Raw genomic sequence first — 21,658 nt, forward strand, 5'->3', positions numbered from 1 at the left:
CCTGAAACTTTCACCGATCAGAAATATCATTATCAAGACCTATCTAAGGGCTGGAAATTTTGATGGCAGCTCTGCATTTGATATTATGGTTTTCTGATTTCACCACAAGGCTATTATCAAATTCTGATCTAACTCCTCTCAGCTCTTTACACCCATTCACAGCTGCTTCTTCTTCTTCTTCTTTTTATTTTTTTGCTTTTTAGGGCCGCACCTGGAAGTTTCCAGGCTAGGGCTCAAGTCGGAGCTACAGCTGCCGGCCTATGCCACAGCCACCACAAAGCAGGATCCAAGCCATGTCTGTGACCTACACCACTGCTCATGGCAACGCTGGATGGTTAACCCACTCAGCAAGGCCAGGGATTGAACCTGCATCCTCATGGATACCAGTCGGGTTTGTTATCGTTGCGCCACAACAGGAAATGGCCACAGCTTCTGTTTTTAATCTTCTGCCCACTTCGTTTTCTATGTCACTTTTCCCACAATGTCAAGGGCTAATTTAAAGTCCTTTTCCTTTCTTCCATGAACTTTAAAATTTCCTGCAAAATCACCTTTTATCTTCCCCTTCTCCACTGCCACTGATCTTGTTTTAACACTGAAAGAAGCAAGCATGAAAGAAACTACTATTTGTTGAGCACTTACTGTATGCCAGATCCCATGTAAGCACCTTAATTCTTTCAACGCTCATCAATTCACTTCAACTTAGATGTTTTCCCAAATCTTTTTGGAGCAAGCCAAAAAGCAAAGAAATAAAAAGGCTAACTGCAAACCAAAACAGGTGGTTAAACAGGATGGGATCTCCAAAATATAAGAACCGAGGGAAAAAGAGACCACTGCCTAGAACTGATGCTCTCGCTTGGCCCAGAAGTGATGTTTGCGGCTGAGGATGACTAAAATGTGCTGCCAAATTAAAATTTGAAAGACAAAAGTTCTGTTTATTGACAATCGTTATTTTAAGACTGTCTCATAGCCTGTCCATGAGTCAGCTGCCAAGTGTTTGTGAAGAGAATGTGGCAAGAACTTATAGGCTGGGCTGGCGTCCGGGCTAGGAAGCTGTGGGAACCTCTCCTGCCTACAGGAGGAGGGAGCAGATGGCAGGGGTGATGCTGACTATTCAATGCCCATGGCTGGAGCCAAGGGCATAAGAGAACCTTCTCTCCCTGAAGATTCTGGGGGTACCTTCATTTGCCACAGTCCTTAGCACCCTCAGAGGCATGGGTGCCCCTTGGGATGTCTCTTCTTCTTTGGGGCACAGTTTGGCTTAAGGCGAGCAACAGCGTGCAGGCAAGAGCACATGTGCCCAACTAAAGGAGGCTTTGGAGTACCTTTAGGGCAGATGCTCACTGGAAGAATCCATGAGATAATGATCTTGTGCAGGTTTTGTCCTAATCTGCTGGATGGTTACTTTAGAGCCAGCATCTGGCAGGCAGGTTCTGCCCATATCCATACAGCAGCCCGTGAGGACGTGCTGAAAGTCTCATACAGCCCTTCCTTGATGGAGCATGCTGAGGGGAGTGTAGCTCTGCAATCAGAAGCAGGTTTGTGTCCTGGCTCTACCAACCCCTGGCTATGTGGTTTCGGGGAAGTCACTTTTCTTTCCTTCCTCCCTTTCTTCCTTTCTTTCTTTCTCCTCTTAGGGCTGCACCCGAGGCATTTGGAGGTTCCCAGGCTAGGGGTTGAATTGGAGCTGTAGCTGCTGGCCTACGGCACAGCCACAGCAACGCCAGATCCGCGTTGCAACTACAACCTACACCACAGCTCACGGCAATGCTGGAGCTTTAACCCACTGAGCGAGGTCAGGGATCGAACCTGCATCATCATGGATGCTAGTCGGATTCGTTTCCACTGAGCCATGTTAGGAACCCCCCACTTTTCTCTCTTTTAACCTCAGTTTTTAAGTCTGTATAATGGGGATAACAATAACAATGGCTCTGCCTACTTCGAAGGGTTGCTTTTAAGATCCAACGAGAAAATATTTGGTAATACAGAAAACGTGGCTGAGATAGAAGAGTTTGAGATCAGCCAAAGAATGAGGACTATCATTTGTTTAGTGTTTAACAGGAGTAACATTTACTTTCCCTACACTAACAGAATTTAAGACTCAAAACAACCACAGGAGGTATATAAATACAGTTATCATCATTTTACAGTTAATAAACCAGGCTAGAAAAACTGAATGAATTACCAAGAAAAAAAAATTTTAATTGCAAAAAACAAAGCACACATACTACCACTTCTAAGTGATGAAATAAAGCTTTAGCCACGATCTGAAAGAAGGCTCAGGATCTCAGCTGCTCTGCTATGGGGGCTCTGGGCAGAGGCGGGCTGTTCTCACAGGGGCAGACTAATGTCATTAGCAAAGGTCTTTTTCCCAGGGAGGATGCGGGAACAAGCTCAGCCTTGATTTCACAGAGGCAAAAACTCACAGGAAACTGTGACAGGTTCTTTTAGAAGAACCAGTTGCAGCATCAGTCCCATTCCTTGATGTAAGGTGATGAGTTGGAGTTGATCTTATTAGACCACAGGAGAAAATGGTCAGTCACCTTTCACTATGAACAGTTGAGGATGCAGATAGTATTTGGGAAAGAGAGAAGCTTTGGAGACAGACTGGTTCAAATCCTAGCTACCTCGTTTGCCATGGGACGAGTGTACTCTCCGAAACTTCAGTTTCTTCTCCTGCAAAATAGGGCTAATAGCACCAAAACTTAGAGGGCTCTGAGGCCTGCAGTGAGTGCAGGCACAGAACCTGGTCCCGGGCAGAGGTTAATACGGAGTGCCCGTCTGGCCAATTAACTTTGTCCAAAGTCAGGAGTAAACGGAATTTTATCTGCCATTCCTCTCCAATCTCGAGAGTTTTCAGCCGCATGGGCTTTGTAACAAAAATGCTCAGATCTAATTCTAACAGGAAGGGGGAGGATATATATATATTTTTTCTCCCTCTAAGGAAATCTGAGTTTCTTGCCTTTGCAATTCTCCAGCTGCTCCTTGAACTTCTGTGGGGTGCCTACCCTCCTCCAGGCAGGCAGCTGGGGTCAGGGTGGGGAGGAGGCTGGGAAGGGCTTCAGCTAATTGCAGCACAATCTCAAGTGAGCTTGGTGTCCTGGGTGAGAATGTGACGCAAGGAGCGGTGTTTCTTGGAAAGGAGGGAAGGGAGGGGCGGTTCTGGCTGATAAGTCAGCATCAGGGAAGGATTCTAATTTTATCTGCTTGGTCCAAAGAAGCCAGAATTCAGTGTGTCCCTAATCTTAAGATGGGCTAATAAAGCCTTATCAACCATCGCATGGCAAAAATCGAAGGTAGGCAAAACAAAGGTAAAATGTATACAAATCAGAACCATATAGTTAAAACCAAAGTTAGACAAAGATAGAAAAACTCTCTAGCCTTTTCTGCCCCTTCCCCTATTTGGAAAGTTCTTCAATCCAACTCTGTGGTCTTGAAGCCTCTTGGGCAAATCCTTATTGCAACTGCACTGATTGCAATTAACTGTATGTATCACGCTGCATTGTTTATGTTGTTGTCATTACTATAATTTTTTACATCTGTTTCCTCTATTAGACTTTGAACAACTCAATAACTGTTATTCCCTGCATTCTGTAAGCGCTGGGAATATAGTCAGAAATGATGAGTGATTGATGAAAGGAACTTAGGAAGTTTTGCAGATTGCCTGAGCTTCAGGAATATGACACAGAATGGCAACAGATCCAAACACTCTCCCTATCCACCACCTCCCCCTGTTCCTCCTGCACCCCCACCAAAGGCAGACAAAGGGTGCTAGGCCATAATTTTTAGCTATGCAGGGACCTCTCCAGATCAGCAGGTTTCCGGCACAGTGAAGTGTGTGGCTTGTGCGTACATTTGTAAATTTCATGAAGCAAAGGCAGGCACACTGCTTGCAAGTCAGGCAGCTAAATGATTTATTAAGCAAAGGTTACAGCACCTGTGCCTTTTTGTCAACAAATCAGGCCCATGCCATGCCAAGCGATTCTTCTAATAACCCAAATGGTAATTTGGTTTTAAATAGCATTTCAGATACCACAATTCTGTTGATGCAGAACAGTGATAGATTTGGGTGGCAGGGAAGAAATGCTTGTTTTTAATATTGTTTGCACTCATTTTTCATTTTAAAGCATTAGTCCTCATTGGCGTTCTGCAGGTTAAGCATTTTATTTGAACATTCTGATTAAACTAGAACCTGAATGAAAATGACTTCCTTGCCCAGTCCTTCTGTGTGGGAATTGGTATTTCTATTTATTACCTGATGATGAAACATTAACTCTTTTTCTCTAAATACATGCCTCCTCTTAATGGCCCTCGTTTTCAGGGATCAGATTAAATTATGGGATGCAACTGAAATGGCCATTGGCTTTTAGCTGTTTAAGAGGATGGCGTGCTCTCTCACTCCGTGGACGTGCAGGGGACATAACAGTCTCCCAAGTGAAGTAAATGCTCTGTGGCCCAGAGATTTTTCTACATGTTCATATCAACTCTCATGGGACAACATGGGAAAATAGGAGCGTCAAGGTGGGCTGAGTGGTCCTGGCTTCTCAGAACAGACGAGTGTGCTGATAAGGGCTGTAGGGAAGTGGCCGCCGTCCCCTCACCCCCCCGCCCAAGTTAATGATGAGTTACAAAATGGAGAAGGAGGAGGAAAATGAAAGGCAAATCATGATAGCAGCAGAGGTAGCAGACACGTGAGGCAGAAGAATGGGACGGATAACTTGGCAGGAATGTTCAAACAGAGCCCAAAGCTGGGGGGAGATACATAGCGCAACTGGAAGGCAGTTTGAAAGAAAACTAGCTCAAGGCAAAAGGCTAAAGAGAAGGCAATTCTGTCTCAGTGAAGGGAGGAATTCTCTGGAGGAAAAAAAAAAAAAAAAAAGAAACACAGACTAGAAGGGAAGGAGGAGGAAAAATGGCTTTCAATTATCCATGTTATCTTTCCCTACCAATCATTACAGATGATGAATAGGTGCAATAAAAGCCAATATTCAATTTTTCCAATTTACATGGAAAGAAGGCCATAATATATTGTTAAGGGAAAGAAACAGCAGGTTACCAAACAGTGTATATAATATGATCTCACTTTTGCAATATATTTGTATGCGTAGAAACGGTCTGGATGGATTTATACAGAAATGTTAACAGTAGGACTACAGGTGATTTTTATTATTTTTCCCATTTGTATGTTCTACAATTAACATGTATCATGATTGTAATCAGAAAAAAGTCATTATTTTTCAACTTCCTTATGAATCATTTAAATCCAACGTTTATCTGCTGACTACCCACTACTATGGATCGGACCCGAGAACTAGTGCTTTCAGAGAGGGCAGCCCACAATGACGTGGATTTTACTGATAAACAGTCCACCCTTCCTGGCTGTTTTACAGAGCGTTAGACTCCCAAGAGGCGAAAGAGCTGTTACCATTTATCGAAGGATTCCAATTTTTAAATTGTGGGGAAATACACATAACATAAAAGGTCCCACCATCTCCACTATTCTTAGGCGGGCAGTTTCGTGGTGTTCCGGACACTCACGCTGTTAAGCAACCATCACCCCCATCCATCTCATAGGATGGAAACTCGATCCTTTTAAACCATAACGATTCCATCCTCTCCCCAGCTCCTGACAGCCGCCACCCTACCTACATTTGACTATATGAGGTCCCTCACCTAAGTGGAGTGGCACAGCATCTGTCCTTTTGTGGCTGGCTTCTTTCCCTTTGCGAAATGTCTTCAAAGCCCGTCCGTGACGGAACATACGGCAGAATTCCTTTCCTTTTTAAGACTGAATATATGTATGATACCACATGAAATTAGAATTTACAGAATAAAATGGGTGCATCGCATTTTGTTCATCCACTTACTGTCAATGGACACTTTGGCTGTTTCCATCTTTTGGCTGTTGTGAGCGATGCTGCTAAGAACGTGGGTGTATAAATCTTTCTCTGAGACCTAGCTTTCCATTCTTTTAGATTTTAATGCAATCTCAGATTTAAAACCAGGGATTATGCCAGTGGTATTCCTGAGAGTCGAGCATCCGTCTCCGTTTGAGTATCTGTAGGGAAAGGGGCTCACCAGCTCGCCAGCCTGACAGGCAGTGCAGCACAGTGGTTAGAGAGTACAGGCTTTGGAGCCAGATAGAACTGGGGATCCGTTCTTGCTCCACTCCTCACCACTGCATGGCTTTGGGAAAACCACCAATCTCTTTACACCTCAGCCTCCACATCTATAAAGTGGAGCTAATTATATATATCCTACTGGGTGACTATCAAGATTTGCTGGATAATGTAGTAAGGTACTTAGTACAGTGAAAAGGCTCAATAAATAGAGGCTACCTGTCATCAAAGAACTCTTTTTTTTTTTTTCTTTTGTCTTTTTAGGGACACACCTGTAGCATATGGAGGTTCCCAGGCTAGGGGTCAAATCAGAGCTGTAGCTGCGGCCTACACCACAACCACAGCAACACAGGATCTGAGCTGCGGGTTTGCCACTACAGCTCAAGGCATCAACACCAGATACTTAACCCACTGAGCAAGGCCAGGGATTGAACCTGTGTCCTCATGGATACTAGTTGGGTTGGTTTATCACAGAGCCACGACAGGAACCCTTTTATTTTTTTTAAGAAAGGTCTTATGATAAACTGAAAGCCACCTACTTCAAATGTCTATGTGTTAGCTCAAATTCTATCTGCTGGAAAAAACAGAGACCATATCTAATCTGTCTTCTACAGGTTGATGCTTCAAGCATTTAAAAAGTTTTCCTTGGGAGAAAGGAAGGCCATTTTCTTTTGTTATTTTTTTTATGGATTTATGTGCAGAATATCTCCTCGGCATTTATAAAGCTCAAGCAACTGCTTGGGTGACTTCACTTTTTACATTTCAAGGTAGAAACCAGACTTACTTTCCCAGAAAACTTTTCCTGTAATTCAATTAGTACAAATTTCATGCCTCTTTAACAAAAATATTTATATAGAAAAATGCAAGTTTGTCCAGGAAATTACTAATCTGCAGGCCACACTCAAATTATTTCTTAAAAAATTCCTCTTCTGAACTGAGGTCCTCTTAATAAAATCATTTAAAATATGATTTTTATTATCTATATCTATATATGCTTACCACTTTAAATGGCTCCAGGAAGTAGTTCCTTTTTTTAAAAAAAAGAGTTAATACATACATCTAAATATTAAAATACTTAAGAGTACATAATTTTCATCTCAGGATATATTTTTTTGGGGAAAAAATTAATTCCATTAGCACAGTTTCTCATAAGACAATTGGGGATGGTTTTCTTCAAGCCAATGTGGCAGGTGTCACTGTGATGAGAAACATTGAAGCTGTTGCCCCGATGATGCCAAATATTTAACGGAAACCCAAAAAATCCAGTTCCAGATGCCAAAACTGGGTCTACATGACATCATTCATCCAGATGCGTAGAAAATCTGGACTTTTAAGAATTGCATTTTTGTGGTCAACATCATGAAGACTCAGTTTCTGGGTTAAATAAGGCATTTGTGAAACAAAGCCATGTTGGAACAGAACACGTTCTGATTATAGAGAAACAAATTGAATGGAACGCAGGGTTCAATTTCAGAGCTGTGAATCACAACTTATAGACACAATACTATATAAAATACAAACAGGACATTTCCAAACTGCATTTGTGAGGCTCTTAATGAAGTCACCCGAGTCCACTGGGGCTCTGAGAAAAGCAATCATCCAATATAAAGCCACTGTCCCCAGCTCCCCCCTTCTCACTGAACTTGACCACGTGAGCCAAAAGTACAGCAGGAAACGTTCTTCTATTTTAAAGCATTTGAGGCAGTTATTCAAATTCATCGGTTAAGGATTTGAAGATAGAGCAAAATAAGCAATAAACTTGAACAATTTTACGGGAGGTACTGAATAGGAGATGTTCATTCCAGGTGCCCTGTACCTGCCAGTTTCAGCAGAAACAGCAGAAGCGGGAAATTCAAGAGTTAACTTTCCCCCTCCCCTCTCTGCTTCCCCTCTCCTCCCAGCTGCCTCCTCTGAGGCTGTACTTTCCGTGACCCTGCTTTGGTGTAAGGAAGGCTTTAGATGCAATGCAGTTTAACCCACGCTGTCGACACAGCAATAAACTAAAACCCTTTACGGAGAAAGCAAATGGACCCAAGGAAGCAAATCTATCTCCTTCATAAGCACCTGCTCATAGTGTTACAAACAAAGATGAATAGTTATAAATTAGGCATCTGGAGATTACACACCCAGGCACAGGCACAAAATAGCTCAGAGAATTTTTTCAAACACCGTGTTGAGAACCTCAAAGAGAAAATACTTTCTGTACTTCAATCAGGACAATACACAATCATGTTCTCACTGGGAAATCAGGGAGTCGTTTCTTCCAGAACTTCATCGAATTCTACTTCACACCTCTCTAAGTATCTCTCTGTCTACTACCTTTGCCTTCCAAGCATTTCTCCATTTCTCACTTAACAGCAGCCATTTCTAAACTTTTAAAAGAGATTGTTTTTTTCTCCTTGGCCTATACTAGCACAAAACACAACTATCCGTGGAAAAGCAAACTCGAGATGTCCCGGCATACTCCTTTCCCCGTTGCCTACCTCCAAACACGACAATCCTTTCTCAGACATCCCTTCCCATCCCTCGGGGGCCAGCTAACGAACACCTCCTTCTGCACCATCACCAGCAACTTAACAGGGCTCAGGAACCCTTTCTCTTCCTCTTAGAAAGTCGGCCAGGTTCCTGTGGCCCTATAACAAGTACAGAAGAGTGGCTGGTCCCCCCCACTCCCGGCACGCACTCTGATGTCACCCCAACCAGAGCGCACTTGCCAGATTCGCTGGGGGCCTACTTCTGTCTGCTTGCACGCAGAGAGACACGAACTTTTAAGCGGGGGAAGCACACGCTACCTAGCCCTGGGGAAGTTTTCCTCCCACAGCAAAAGGAGCTCTGGCACAGAAGCCCTCCTCTTCAATACGAGAAGCAAAAATTGCAGACACTGTTTTCCACGATTCCCGAGAGCTCTGTGGCTGAAGGGCCGGGATGGGTGAGGGTGGGGAGGAAAGGGGACCGAACAGGGACTGGGAAAAGCAGCCTGTTGTGCCCAAGACAAGTTACAATGCACCTGATGAATAAAACAAGCTGCACCACATACAGAAAAGATGAGAGCGGCCCACCTGTGTCTGTTGAGGGATATTTACAAAGCTTGGATCCCGTGGTCCAACACTGACGAATCGGTTTGCGGGGGAGGTGCTGGGTGTCGAGTAGGCTGTGAAGGGAAGGGACACATGCGTTCAGGAAGCAGCACGAGATTGCACACACAAACAACACCAAAAACACACAGTCTCCGAGCCTACGCAGCTGATTAACAAGGAAATGTGCAAACGCTGGGCTAGCAGAGGGATCTGGCTAGCAGGGGCATTTTAGACAGTCAAAAAGGGAAGGGGTGTTGGATTCCAAAGACTGTTGGAATAAAACGATGTCAAACTGGTGCTCAGAGGGGCTCTTCTCTCCTTCCCTCACACCAATGAGAACATGCAGGGTACTGCAAAGTATACTTTCTGAGTTAAACATGAGCTCGGGGGTCAGAAAGAGAAATCCTAGTCTTTAAAAGCACAGGAGAAAGAAATTAGGTAGAAAGGTAAGGAAAGCAGTTCATTTTACAACTTTGATTTCACACTATGACCCTCCTAAAGATCAGGAAACGTTCCTGTGCCTCTCTCTAAACTATGGAAAGGAGTCTTTTTTTAATTTTTAATTTTTTTTTTTTTTTTGCTTTTTTTAGGGCTGCACCCGTGGCACATGGACGTTCCCGGGCTAGGGGCCAAATTGGATCTGCAGCTGCCAGCCTACACCACAGTCAGAGCAATGCAGGATCCAAGCTGCGTCTGCCACTTACGCCGCAGCTTGTGGCAATGCCAGATCCTCAACTTACCAGGGATCGAACCCACATCCCCATGGACACTGGTCGGGCTTGTAACCTGCTGAGCCACAATGGGAACTCCCTGGAAGAGGAGTCTCTATAGAAGGAATTGGGTTCTCCAGAAAAGGGGTGGAAAACCACCTAGAGCAGCTGTTTTTACAGGCTTGGTGGAGTGTCTAGAATTTTATGATGCACAAAATGTGCTTACAGTATTAACAAGTTTTCTCACCCTAGAACCCTTCCATTCAGGCACAAACCATCAAGATCTCATGTAAACCCAGAACCTCAGGGACCACACTTCAGCCTACCATTCTTTCCACAGCACATGAATGTTTCTGTGGTTGGTTTTTATATTTAAGAGCTTCACTGTAGTTTAGTGAGAAAAAATTCTGTGGCTTTGGTGTTTCCCTGGCTCATAAATCCAAATGAGCATTTCGTTTTTGGGTGTCCTTCCATCCATGTCTTTACCACAAAGTCCTAGGATTTATCCACATTCTTTCTTTACTAGGAGTTTTAGATAGACTATTGCTTCATTTCAAATTTCTTAACAATATCTGTAAAAAGCCTACATGTTCTGCCCTAATGCACCATCTAAGAGATGAAAAGGATTTGCATTTCTTAAAAACACAGATAATTGAGAGAATAACACCAAATCTCTTTGCCAGACTCCCCCACCCCCCACTTTTGACATCATCTATTTCTCTTCCTTTCATCTTCTGTCTCGTACAGCATGGCTCAGACTTCTTGCTTCCCTTGTTAACGACGTCTAGAGATCAAATTCCCACCAATCTGGCCCAGTCCTACTGGTCATCTGTGGTCAGAGCGAAGTCACCCACATAGAGCTGTGACGGTCATGCGGTGTGGCTGTGTGAAGTCAGCATGGAACAGAGGAGGAATGAGAAGGTCCTCTCACGTCTCTTAATAACCTTCTTTTAAATTTTTTGGTCTTCTGTCTTTTTTAGGGCCCTTTATATGGCACATGGAGGTTCCCAGGCTAGGGGTCGAGTCAGAGCTGTAGCTGCCGGCCTATGCCACAGCCACAGCAATGCCAGATTCGAGCCGCATCTGTGACCTACACCACAGCTCAGGGCAATGCCTGATCCTTAACCCACTGAGCAAGGCCAGGAATCAAACCCCCATCCTCATGGATCCTAGTGGGGTTCATTACCGCTGAGCCATGACAGGAACTCCAATGAAGAACTTTTTGTTGTGGTATTTGTTTTAGAAGAGTTTGTCCCATAACAGCTTTAAAGAAAATGTTCTAAACACATGACGAGCTCTCCTGTCTAGCAGTGTCAAGGTCCTGAGGTCTTCCGCGGCCCATCCTATGTTAGACTAACCCCAACAGATCTGAGAATTAGCTCTACATTTAGCTGTTCAGTGTGTACCTCTTACTCCCCAGAGGGGGGGGAAACTCACTTTTTTAAAAAGCTCCGCAAAACACTCTTTATTGTTTCATTCAGACTATTGCTCTGCTTTGATAATGCTTTCAGAAGTCTCAACAGAAAGTTATATATTGAAAAGGATGGGCTATAGTTGTTACCTGGTAGCGAGTTTACCTGCTTGGAAGGGCACAAAGAGGATGTGGGAGAGATAAGGAGGAAGCCAGTAGATAAAAGAACCTGTTAAACCTGTTAGTAGTTAGGAGGGAAAAAAATGTTCTACTGTAGGTGACCAGGTAGGTAGGCTGAGCATAGAAGGCCATGGAAAGTAAGCTAAGGTTTTAAGACTGAGAGATGGATGGCAGATGCTGCACCCCAAGGCCTTGGCTTGTGGTCCTGGCAGAGCAGTGCACATGCCTGCAGCGGTCACTGCAGACACACGGCAGGACTTCCTACGGCGTTTGACCATGCTGGTGCATCCGAAACAAGCATCCTGACTGATCCTGGGGTACATGGCCTTTTAGCTCTTCTTTTTGTGTGTGTGAAGACAGTTCTCCCTTGATCATACACAGCAGTCAATTTGGAAAGGTCTGTATTACATCTCCTCTATTTTTGCCGGACATAAATAATTTTGCCTTTTTTTTTTTTTTTAAGGGCAGCGCCTTTGGCACATGGAGGTTCCCAGGCTAGGGGTCAGTCGAATCAGAGCTACAGCTGCCGTCTTACACCACAGCTCACAGCAATGCCAGATCCCGACCCACTGAGGGAGGCCAGGGATTGTACCTGTATCCTCATGGATACCAGTCAGATTAGTTCCCGCTGCACTGTAACAGGAATTCCAATTTTGCCATTTTGAAAGATGGCTTAGCATTCGAATAATTTAGCCACTCAAAAGTACCATGAGGCCAACAATTGGCTAGTATCTCTTCTTTAGTCTTGAGACAGATGTTGCAGTCTGGGTTTCAAAACACCCTAGAAGGCCTTTAATGCTCTCTTAGGACTAAAACTGCTCCAAAGTTTATTCTGGCTTTTTAAAAACAGAGAAATGCTGAGAGAGGTGGTTAAAAAAAAAAAATTTGTTGGAATACTGTTGACTTACAATGTTGTGTTAGTTTCAGGGGTACAGCAAAGTGAAACCAGTTATACACATCCACATATCCACTCCTTTTCAGATTCTTTTCCCATCTAGGTCATTACACAGGATTGAGCAGAGTTCCCTGTGCGATACAGTAGGTCCCTGCTACTTATCTATTCTACACATCGCAGTGTGTATACGTTCATCTCAACCTCCTAATTTACCCCTCCCCCAACAATTTCCCCTTTGGTAACCCTAAGTTTGGTATCAAAATCTTTTTAAAAAGGACGTTACAACTACAAAAATCCGGAAGTCTCTAAGTACCCAAGTCACTGAGTGGAACAAAAAGTGTCCAGGGAAATTTATTCTATAGAAAGCTGGTTCTGGGAAAAATCAAGGACACAGGAAAAACAAGGGAAGGAAGAAAGAAAGTCTGACTCATCTTCCATTATTGTAGCTACAACAGGCAGAGTGTTCACCTATAACAGGATGTCATTCCAGGGATGATATGACATAAGTTGAGTTTGATTTTCCCAAAGAAACAGTGGGATGAGGGAGTTTGTTGAGCAAAAATCTCAGCTGAATCTTTTTATTAAAACAACCACATACACCACGGTGAATCAATTACACATGCCCAGTTAAGAGCTTTCAGCGTGAATATAAAATCAAATAAAAGGGACAATGTGGTAATTAATTATATGCAAGTGTGTTTACTATGCTATGATACCACATTCATATGCTTCGTAATTATAATTTTTGCCTTTTTACAATAGCAATAATCAAATGCTGCAGGAGGAGCTTCAGGAAATCATGAAATCCAGAAGATTTTTTGGGAAAATTATTGTAGGCATTTTCGAAGATTCTGGAGGGAAGATTCAGGGGTATTTGATGATTTTCTGATAAAGTCAACAGGGAAATCAATTTGCTTATATAATCTCTCTGTAAAAGTCCTTATGGCAAACACGACTATTAGAAATTAAACTATTGATTATTTGCCTGCTTCTGAAACAGTGTTCGCTTTTTCTAGTAGCCATTTTACCTACATGAGCAATATCACCATGGACCATTTTCCCAACATTATGGAAAAACATTCCTATAAGAAGCTTCCACCAGCTCTTATTTGGGCTAATCTGATCATAGTTTTTTCTCTTTCTAACGTATTTCTTCAGATTATCCAACAGTCTTAGCCTTAGCCACAGGGGTAAGTATCAAAATCCCAAATTAGAATCTGATCCCATATCCTTCTGTGCTGCCTACTTATCATATGCATTGCTAATTCCATAATCCTTCACTTAAGTGGAACAAGTCTGGCCTCAGTATGGTCAATTGGAAAAATGGTTCATGAACAGTTCTTTCTTTACATGTGCTCAAGCTTCTGCGGATGCTAGAGTCTATCTCTAGGGAGACTGTGGGATGGGCAGGGAGGGTGGCAGAGGTCACCCATTAGCACTGCCTTTTACAACCGAGCAGGTGTTCTCTGGAAGAACAGCCTCTATGTCCTCAGAAATGGATGTAACCGACTGAGTACAAGCCAAAGAGAATTCCAACTGTTGTTCCCAGGGTGTCTAAGTTCTTTTTTCCTCCTGAATGAGAAGGAATAAGGGATGTGTCTTGATAGAGGAATCATGGCCTCTCCAGATGCATCAGTTTTGAGTCCATACTAACCTTCACCCAACAATCATCCCTGACCAGGGTGTTAAGAAAGGGGTCAAATTCTTTTAAATAAAAGATGCTTAGAGCTTTCCTGTTTGGGGGAAAAATATGACTGAAAAACAAGATATTAGGATATTAAAATATCTGTACCAATGTCAGTTGAGATTTCTTTAAGATAATACCAAATCAGAATTTGATCCCGTATCCTTCTCCCTCTCTGCCTCTCCCTCTGACTGTCTCGAGTGTGTGAACACTCGCTCTGTGCCAGGCTCTGTGCTGAGAATTACGGGAGATAAAAAGGTGAGCCAGACATGCCGCTATCTTCAAAATGCTGGTCTGGTGGGGAGAGATGAGCCCAGAAAAATGAAAATATGAGTGCCTAAAAGTAATATAAATAAAAATCTGTGGGGTGGTAAAGGGCAGAAAAGTGACACCGGGCAGGGGAACAGGAAAAGCTCTGACATAGAGCTGGAGACGGCGTTTGTGATAGGCTGTAACAGACGTGTTGGTTGACAAGTGCAGATGGATTGGGGGCCACAGAGAAAGCAGCACAAGCAAAGGAGCAGAGGCAGGGGCCGGGGCGTCCATTTCAGAGGGAAAGGAGAAAAGATGGGACATTGCAAATGACACTTTGTCATACAGGTCGGGAAATATAAAAATGTAAGGATCACAGACTTGAATGTTTGAAAATGGAGGCGCAAAAGTCTACTGAATTTTTCTTTGAAGAGGAAGAAGTGATTTATGAAGTAAACAAAGATGCCAAATTTCCATTCTAAACACCATTAAGACCACTGGGCATCCTAACACGTGTATCTCAAACCAATACGCACTTCACCTGTGCCCTTCGTGTTCAGAAGTGCAGACGTAGTCACATGTGGGGGCTTCCCTTTAAACATACTAGTTAAAAATTCAATTTCATTCAGCTAGACCCATCGTGATTCCACTATCTGCCCAGGAATGTGCTAGTTAACGGACAGCAGTCATCTAAACAAGTTTAGGGATGCAGGCTTGCGCACATCCCTGTGTCTTCAAGCTGCCATTTTATTACATATTTATCACTGTCACCTGACAGTGCATGAGAATGCATTCCGTTGCAGACTGAAGCAGTGAGATGACTAAATACCTAATTGAAATGGTTTCTGGACTCTTAACTGCACTATTAAATGGTACTAAAAAAAAAAAAAAAACTGTGAGAAAATGTTCATTTCTTAAAAAAAATGTGGAACTATTAGAAAAGGCATCGGCTAGTTTCTAACGGAAATCCATCACAATTGAAGTCATTCGGGAACTTGAGCAGCACTCTTTCTTGCCAGGTCACAAAAGAAATGCAGGAGGATATTGGAGTGTTTTTCCTTCGAAGAAATCCATCAGTATCGACAAGTTTACAGGGCATGGGTTAGCATTATTAATGTAATTATATATCGAAGGAAACACGTACAGCCTTTGCTGACACAGGACCCAGTATTCAGAGATTTAGAAATTCCCATGGGATCGAATGGATGTTGTAGTTTTCAACCAGATGTTTGGAATCCTGAAGATAACCACACTAAATTTCCATTATTTTGATCTCGTTTGTGCAGTTTCCTCATTCTATTATCTCTGTAGCTCTTTTGTCTCTACAAACAAGCTACCAACGACAGCAACGAAAAAAGACACAGCCCTCAGGGCATGAAATTAAAGCCTACTTATTGCTAGCAAATTATTACAGAATAAACATACCCACAAGCTTTCTTCCTGAAAAGCTAATGAATTCGAACTTTAATATATTAGCATTACTTAACATGTATGGTAACAATTTGCATCAAATGTTTAATGTGCCAAAAGTTCACAAAAATCATGAAAAGAATCAATTTTGGCAGATGGCTTTGCTCTGCTGGTCTTTCTGCTTGTGTTAGGGCTCTACATAGGGGGTAGGGGCTTAAGCGATATCATGATTTGGGGGTTAATCATACAGAAAGGAACGTATAAGACAATTCATGCGTGCACGCAGAGAGAAGGGGATCAGAGCAACTTGTAAACTGGAGCTGCTTTGACATCGTTACCAAAATCTGTGTGATAAAAGAGGCACTTTACAATGGCTGTTGCTTGCAAAAAGTCTACTAAACCTGCCTATAATATACTTTTTCATAATAATTTTAAATAAATTTTAAAGGATAGGAATACGGCTTTATTTTGTTTCATTTAAATTTCTAGGGAAGTTTTGTCCAGATATATGCCCAAAGAGTGGGACTGCTGGATCATATACCATATGATATCACTTATACCTGGAATCCAATATATGGCACAAATGAACCTTTCCACAGAAAAGAAAGTCATGGACTTGCAGAGCAGACTTGTGGTTGCCAAGGGGGAGGGGGAGGGAGTGGGATGGATTGGGAATTTGGGGTTAAGAGATGCAAACTATTGCCTTTGTAATGGATTAGCAATAGGATCCTACTGTATAGCACTGGGAACTATATCTGGTCACTTATGATGGAGCATGATAATGTGAGAAAAAAGAATGTATACATGTATGTGTGACTGGGTCACCTTGCTGTACAGTAGAAACTTGACAGAACACTGTAAACCAGCTATAATGGAAAAAATAAAAATCATTATGAAATTAAAAAAATTATTTCTAAGGATTCATCCAAATTCTGTGTCATTTATTGTTACCAGTATGCTGTGTGTTTTTCAACTGATAGACCATATTTATTGATCAGAAGCAATAATACAGATGGGTAGGCACAAGTGAAAGTTATATTAAAGAGCCACAGGGAACAAACCCTGAATTCAGCTGGGCTTTACTAAAAAAAGAAACTTAGATCAATATATTGGATTCCCTTCCTTCTTGAATGGCTTCTGCAGCCTCTCCAAAGGCTATATAACTTTGGAAACCTACTTCTAGGACCATATCCTCGACAAACACTTAAAAGTACATATAAAGACGTATGCTCCAAGATGCTCCTTACAGCTTTACTTATGAGTGCAACAAGTCAGAACCAAATGCTCAGTTAACGTTTCAGCCATGTGTCGGAATATTGCCACCATGTTTTAAAATAATACTAACACCATGACATGCTTATCATATGCAATAAAATGAATAAAATTAGTTTATACAACTGTGTATATGTACGTACATAATATGTATATGCACACACATATATCATAATTAATTGTGTTTTAAAAATATGCACAAAGTAGTTCCTGTTGTGATCCAGCAGGATTGAACCTGACTGGGAACCATGAGGATGCGAGTTTGATCCCTGGCTTTGCTCAGCGGGTTAAGTATCCGGCGTTGCCATGAGCTGTAGTGTAGGTTACAGACGTGGCTCAGATCTGGTGTTGCTGTGACTGTGGTGCAGGCCAGCAGCTGCAGCTCCGATTCGACCCCTTGCCTGGTAACTTCCAAGTGCCGTGGGTGTGGCCCTAAAAAGACAAAAAAAATAAAATAAAAATAAGTACAATAAGAAATGAGCACAGGAAACTACTGGAAAATATGCACAAAAAGTGGTATCTCTGAAGACTGTGATTATGAGTGATTTTAAAATCCCTTCCTGTAATTTCTAATCTTAAATAAAATAAAGACAAACCGAACCTGAAAATCCCAAATAATATTTTTATATTTTAGCAGTGTAATGTAGTCAATAGAAAAATGGATTTTAGAATCAGAAAATCCTGGATTGAATCCATTAAATCTCTTGCTAGAAATCTGATCTTGGCAAGCCAGTTAACCTCTCTGAGCCTCTAAATACGAAGAGTTCAGAATAATAAATAGTATTTACTCTTATACTCCTAGCTCTTTAACTAAGGGTTCATATCTAATGGGCTACTCTTTCTGTAAGAGCAAACTAGAGAGTGAACCCTAAGAAGAGGTTTAGACAGTAAGATGGGAAAATCCCAGAATTCCACCCTATTTTATATTAAAAAGGTTGAAGAAAAATGCTAAAATCATCCAATCAGAGACCAATTAAGTAAAATAATACTCAAACTCTTTCAAGGGTTAATGTTATGATTGGACTCAAATAATATGCTTTTTTAGGCTGCACCCTGGAATTCCCAGGCTAGGGGTTGAATCGGAGCTACAGCTGCCAGCCTACAACACAGCCACAGCCACACAAGATTTGAGCTGCATTTGCAATCTACACCACAGCTCATGGCAACACTGGATCCCCAGCCCAATGAGCAAGGGCAGGGATTGAATCTGCATCCTCATGGATACTAGTCAGATTCATTTCTGCTGCACCACAATGGGAACTCCTGGCATGATTTTCTAAAAAGCAATTTGGGAATTCCCGTCGTGGCGCAGTGGTTAACGAATCCGACTAGGAACCATGAGGCTGCGGGTTCGGTCCCTGCCCTTGCTAGGAACCATGAGGCTGCGGGTTCGGTCCCTGCCCTTTCTCAGTGGCTTAACGATCCAGCGTTGCCGTGAGCCGTGGTGTAGGTTGCAGACGCGGCTCGGATCCTGCGTTGCTGTGGCTCTGGCGTAGGCCGGCGGCTATAGCTCCGATTCGACCCCTAGCCTGGGAACCTCCATATGCTGCGGGGGCGGCCCAAAGAAATAGCAAAAAGACGAAAATAATAATAATAATAATAAAATAAATAAAAAGCAATTTGGTAATATGTATCAAGAGGAAAATTGCTTATACTATTAATTCCAATTCTAGAAATCTATCCTAATAAAATCATTCAAGTTGAGGACAAAAATAGATGTTCAATGATATGCTGGAACATATTCCATAGGTTGGGACAAAAGTTAGTGTTTTATGGTAGGGGAATAAGAAACAATTATTATCATTATCGTTATTTTGTTTTTTGGCTGCGCTTGTGGCATGTGGAAGTTCTGGGGCCACGGATCAAACTCACACCGCAGCAGTGAAAATGCTGGATCCTTAATCCACTGAGCCACCAGGGAACTCCAGAAACAATTATTTAAAATCACATTTCATAGCTTTTTTTAAAGGGAAAAAAAAAAGTTATAACATACTAGTTAAGAAAACAACATGCAAAATACTATATTCATTAGGCCACAATCATATATGAGTGTGTGTCTATATACACAGAAACAGGTACAGAAAAAAAAAAAAAAAATGGGGGCAAACCAGACCAGAATGTTAAAAGTAGTTGATTATAGAAGAATATAATTTTTAATACTTTTCTATATTTTTTAAGTTTCCCACACTGCCGTACATTATCTGAGAAAATCTTAAAACTCATCTGTCATTTCTGTCATCTGAAAAAGTAAAAAATGGAGGCAAAAATAAGACCTAAATGGGCCATGATAACCTAAATGAACGCAGTCATCAGCTGCCTGTTCTCTTTTATCACTCTTTTTTACAAAGTTCATTTCTTTTTTTTTTTTCCTGCTCTTTTTCCTCTGTTTTTCATCTGATTCAATGTATCCAGGAGTTTTATTGGAATAATAAAAAAGTTCTTTATAACGTGTCTTAGCATTTTTCAGAGGAAAGGTTGAAATACAGTAAGTGTCCTGGTGGAGTAGAAATCACCAGGTTTTAGATTCAAATCCTGACCTGGATTTGAATTCTGGTTCACTCTCAGTTCCCTCTTTTTTAAAAGGAGACCAACTAAATTCCAATTTTGCATATGAAAATACAATCCAGCGCAATTAGGGTAATGTGCATGAAAATAGCTATCAAAGTGCCCGATTTTCAATATTTTTTCTTTTTCCTTTGCAAATTTAGACATTAAAAACTTGAACTGTAACCAAAGTAGAAATACTCCACAAAAGTTATGAGTTAAGTCAGCATGTGTGCATTTGGTTTTTTTGTTTGGTTGGTTGGTTTCACTTTTTAGGGTCCTATTTGCGGCATATGGACATTCCCAGGCTAGGGGTAGGATCAGAGCTGCAGCTGCTGGTCTACACCACAGCCACAGCAACGTGGGAGCCAAGCCACGTCTGTGACCTTCATCGCAGCTCGAAACAACGCTTGTTCCTTTACTCAGTGAGTGAGGCCAGGGATGGAACCCACATCCTCCTGGATACTAGTCAGCTTTGTAACCCGCTGAGCCACCACAGGAACTCCCATGTGTGCATTTGTATCCAATGGGTTCCTAAAGCAGAACTTGAGACCCAGTAATGGCTACTAAGAGTGAAAATGCTATACTTGCACTAAATTACGTGCTCTCTGTGAGGAAAAAAAAAAAAAGAGTATTATTCTTTACCAGAGAGAGCACATATTTTTACCATTACATCCAAGGTTCAGGTTAGTGCAGCTAAAAGCTAGATGTATACAATTTGCCAAGAATTTTAAGGACCACCTCCTTTCCTTGCTCCCAATGTGTGAGTTGTGGTCACTATTTGACCCTCTGCGGTATAAAGAAGAAATTTAGTTCATTAGATGAATACTTTAAAAATTAAGTAAGTCATATTGGACATAAAAGGGGATTTAAACCTCAGTAGTATCTTTCATTCTCGTTGCATAAGGTACTAAAGAGCTAACCCCCAATAAACCAATTTACATCCTTCGATACACAGAATGTACTCTCTACACACTTCTTCTTAGCACTCCCCATGGCTGCCTTAATGAAACTTAAAAGATTATTCTGGAGTTCCAGTCGTGGCACAGAGGAAACAAATCCGACCAGGAACCATGAGGTTGCGGGTTCGATCCCTGACCTTGCTCTGTGGGTTAAGGATCCGGCGTTGCTGTGGTTCTGCCATAGGTCAGCAGCTACAGCTCCGATTTGACCACTAGCCTGGGAACCTCCACATGCCTTGGGTGCGGCCCTAAAAAAGGACAAAAGACAAAAACAACAAAAAACAAAAAAGATTATTCCATGAATTCATAGACACCTGTCCTTATCTTTAAAAGGCATATCATATTGATGGATATTTAGGTATTACCAATCTTTTATTATAATCACTGTTGCAATGAATAGTTGATGTTTGTATTTGCTCACTTGTCCAGCTCTTGGCATGGCTTACACTTTTTAAAAAAGTGTGTGTGTGTGTGTGTGTATAACTACACTGTCCTCTGAAGAGGCTGAACCAATTTACAGTCTTGTAACAGTATAAGAGAGTAGCTGTTTCCCATACACCTACCAGGATTGTGTCAAGATACTTTTTGATCTTTGCTAATCTGACAGGTAAAACTACCATTGAAGTTTTCATTGTTATTGTTTTTATACAATGAATGAGACATCTTTCAAACATTTTTCCATTTCTCTACGTTTATATGGTTCTCGTCTTTCTGTTGGATTGCTGGTCTTTCTCTTACTGATTAAAAAAAACCAAAACTATATATTATCCCTCTCCCACATGTGTTGCAAATATTTTCCCCATCTTATCACCATCTTTTGACTTTGTCTATAGTGTTTTCTCCCCAATGCATATATTTTTAATACTTTTAGAGTAGAACGTATCTGTTTTTCTTTCATGAATTCTGTTGTTGTTGTTGTTTTATATACTATTTGAAAGCCCTTTCTCACTCCAATATGCCACAAAAATTTGTTCTACATTTTCCCATGTTATTTTAAGGCTTAACATATATATGCTATGTATTTTTTGCTCCACCTGCAATTTATTTTGGTGGAAGGAATTTTATTTTTTCTGGTCAGCTACTGAGGCATCCCAATATACATTATTGAATAAATCCCTTTCCCTCTTCCAATATCAAATGCCACT

The 21,658-nt window shown here is 41.7% G+C and overlaps 1 protein-coding gene across 6 annotated transcripts in view; it reads right to left on the reverse strand.

The window, feature by feature from the left end:
- Positions 1-21,658, reverse strand: part of NFIA (nuclear factor I A) — a 395,772-nt gene that overhangs the window by 24,986 nt on the left and 349,128 nt on the right. For 4 of the 6 annotated variants that reach the window (XM_021097780.1, XM_021097779.1, XM_021097784.1 and 1 more), the window contains exon 10: positions 9,176-9,267. The exons of the other annotated variants lie outside the window; for them this stretch is intronic. In XM_021097780.1, coding sequence (XP_020953439.1) covers positions 9,176-9,267 — 92 coding nt within the window. The remainder of the gene's footprint in view (positions 1-9,175; positions 9,268-21,658) is intronic. 6 annotated transcript variants of the gene reach the window in all.

The sequence above is a fragment of the Sus scrofa genome, chromosome 6, assembly GCF_000003025.6.
Source record: "Sus scrofa isolate TJ Tabasco breed Duroc chromosome 6, Sscrofa11.1, whole genome shotgun sequence".
Lineage (NCBI taxonomy): Eukaryota > Metazoa > Chordata > Mammalia > Artiodactyla > Suidae > Sus > Sus scrofa.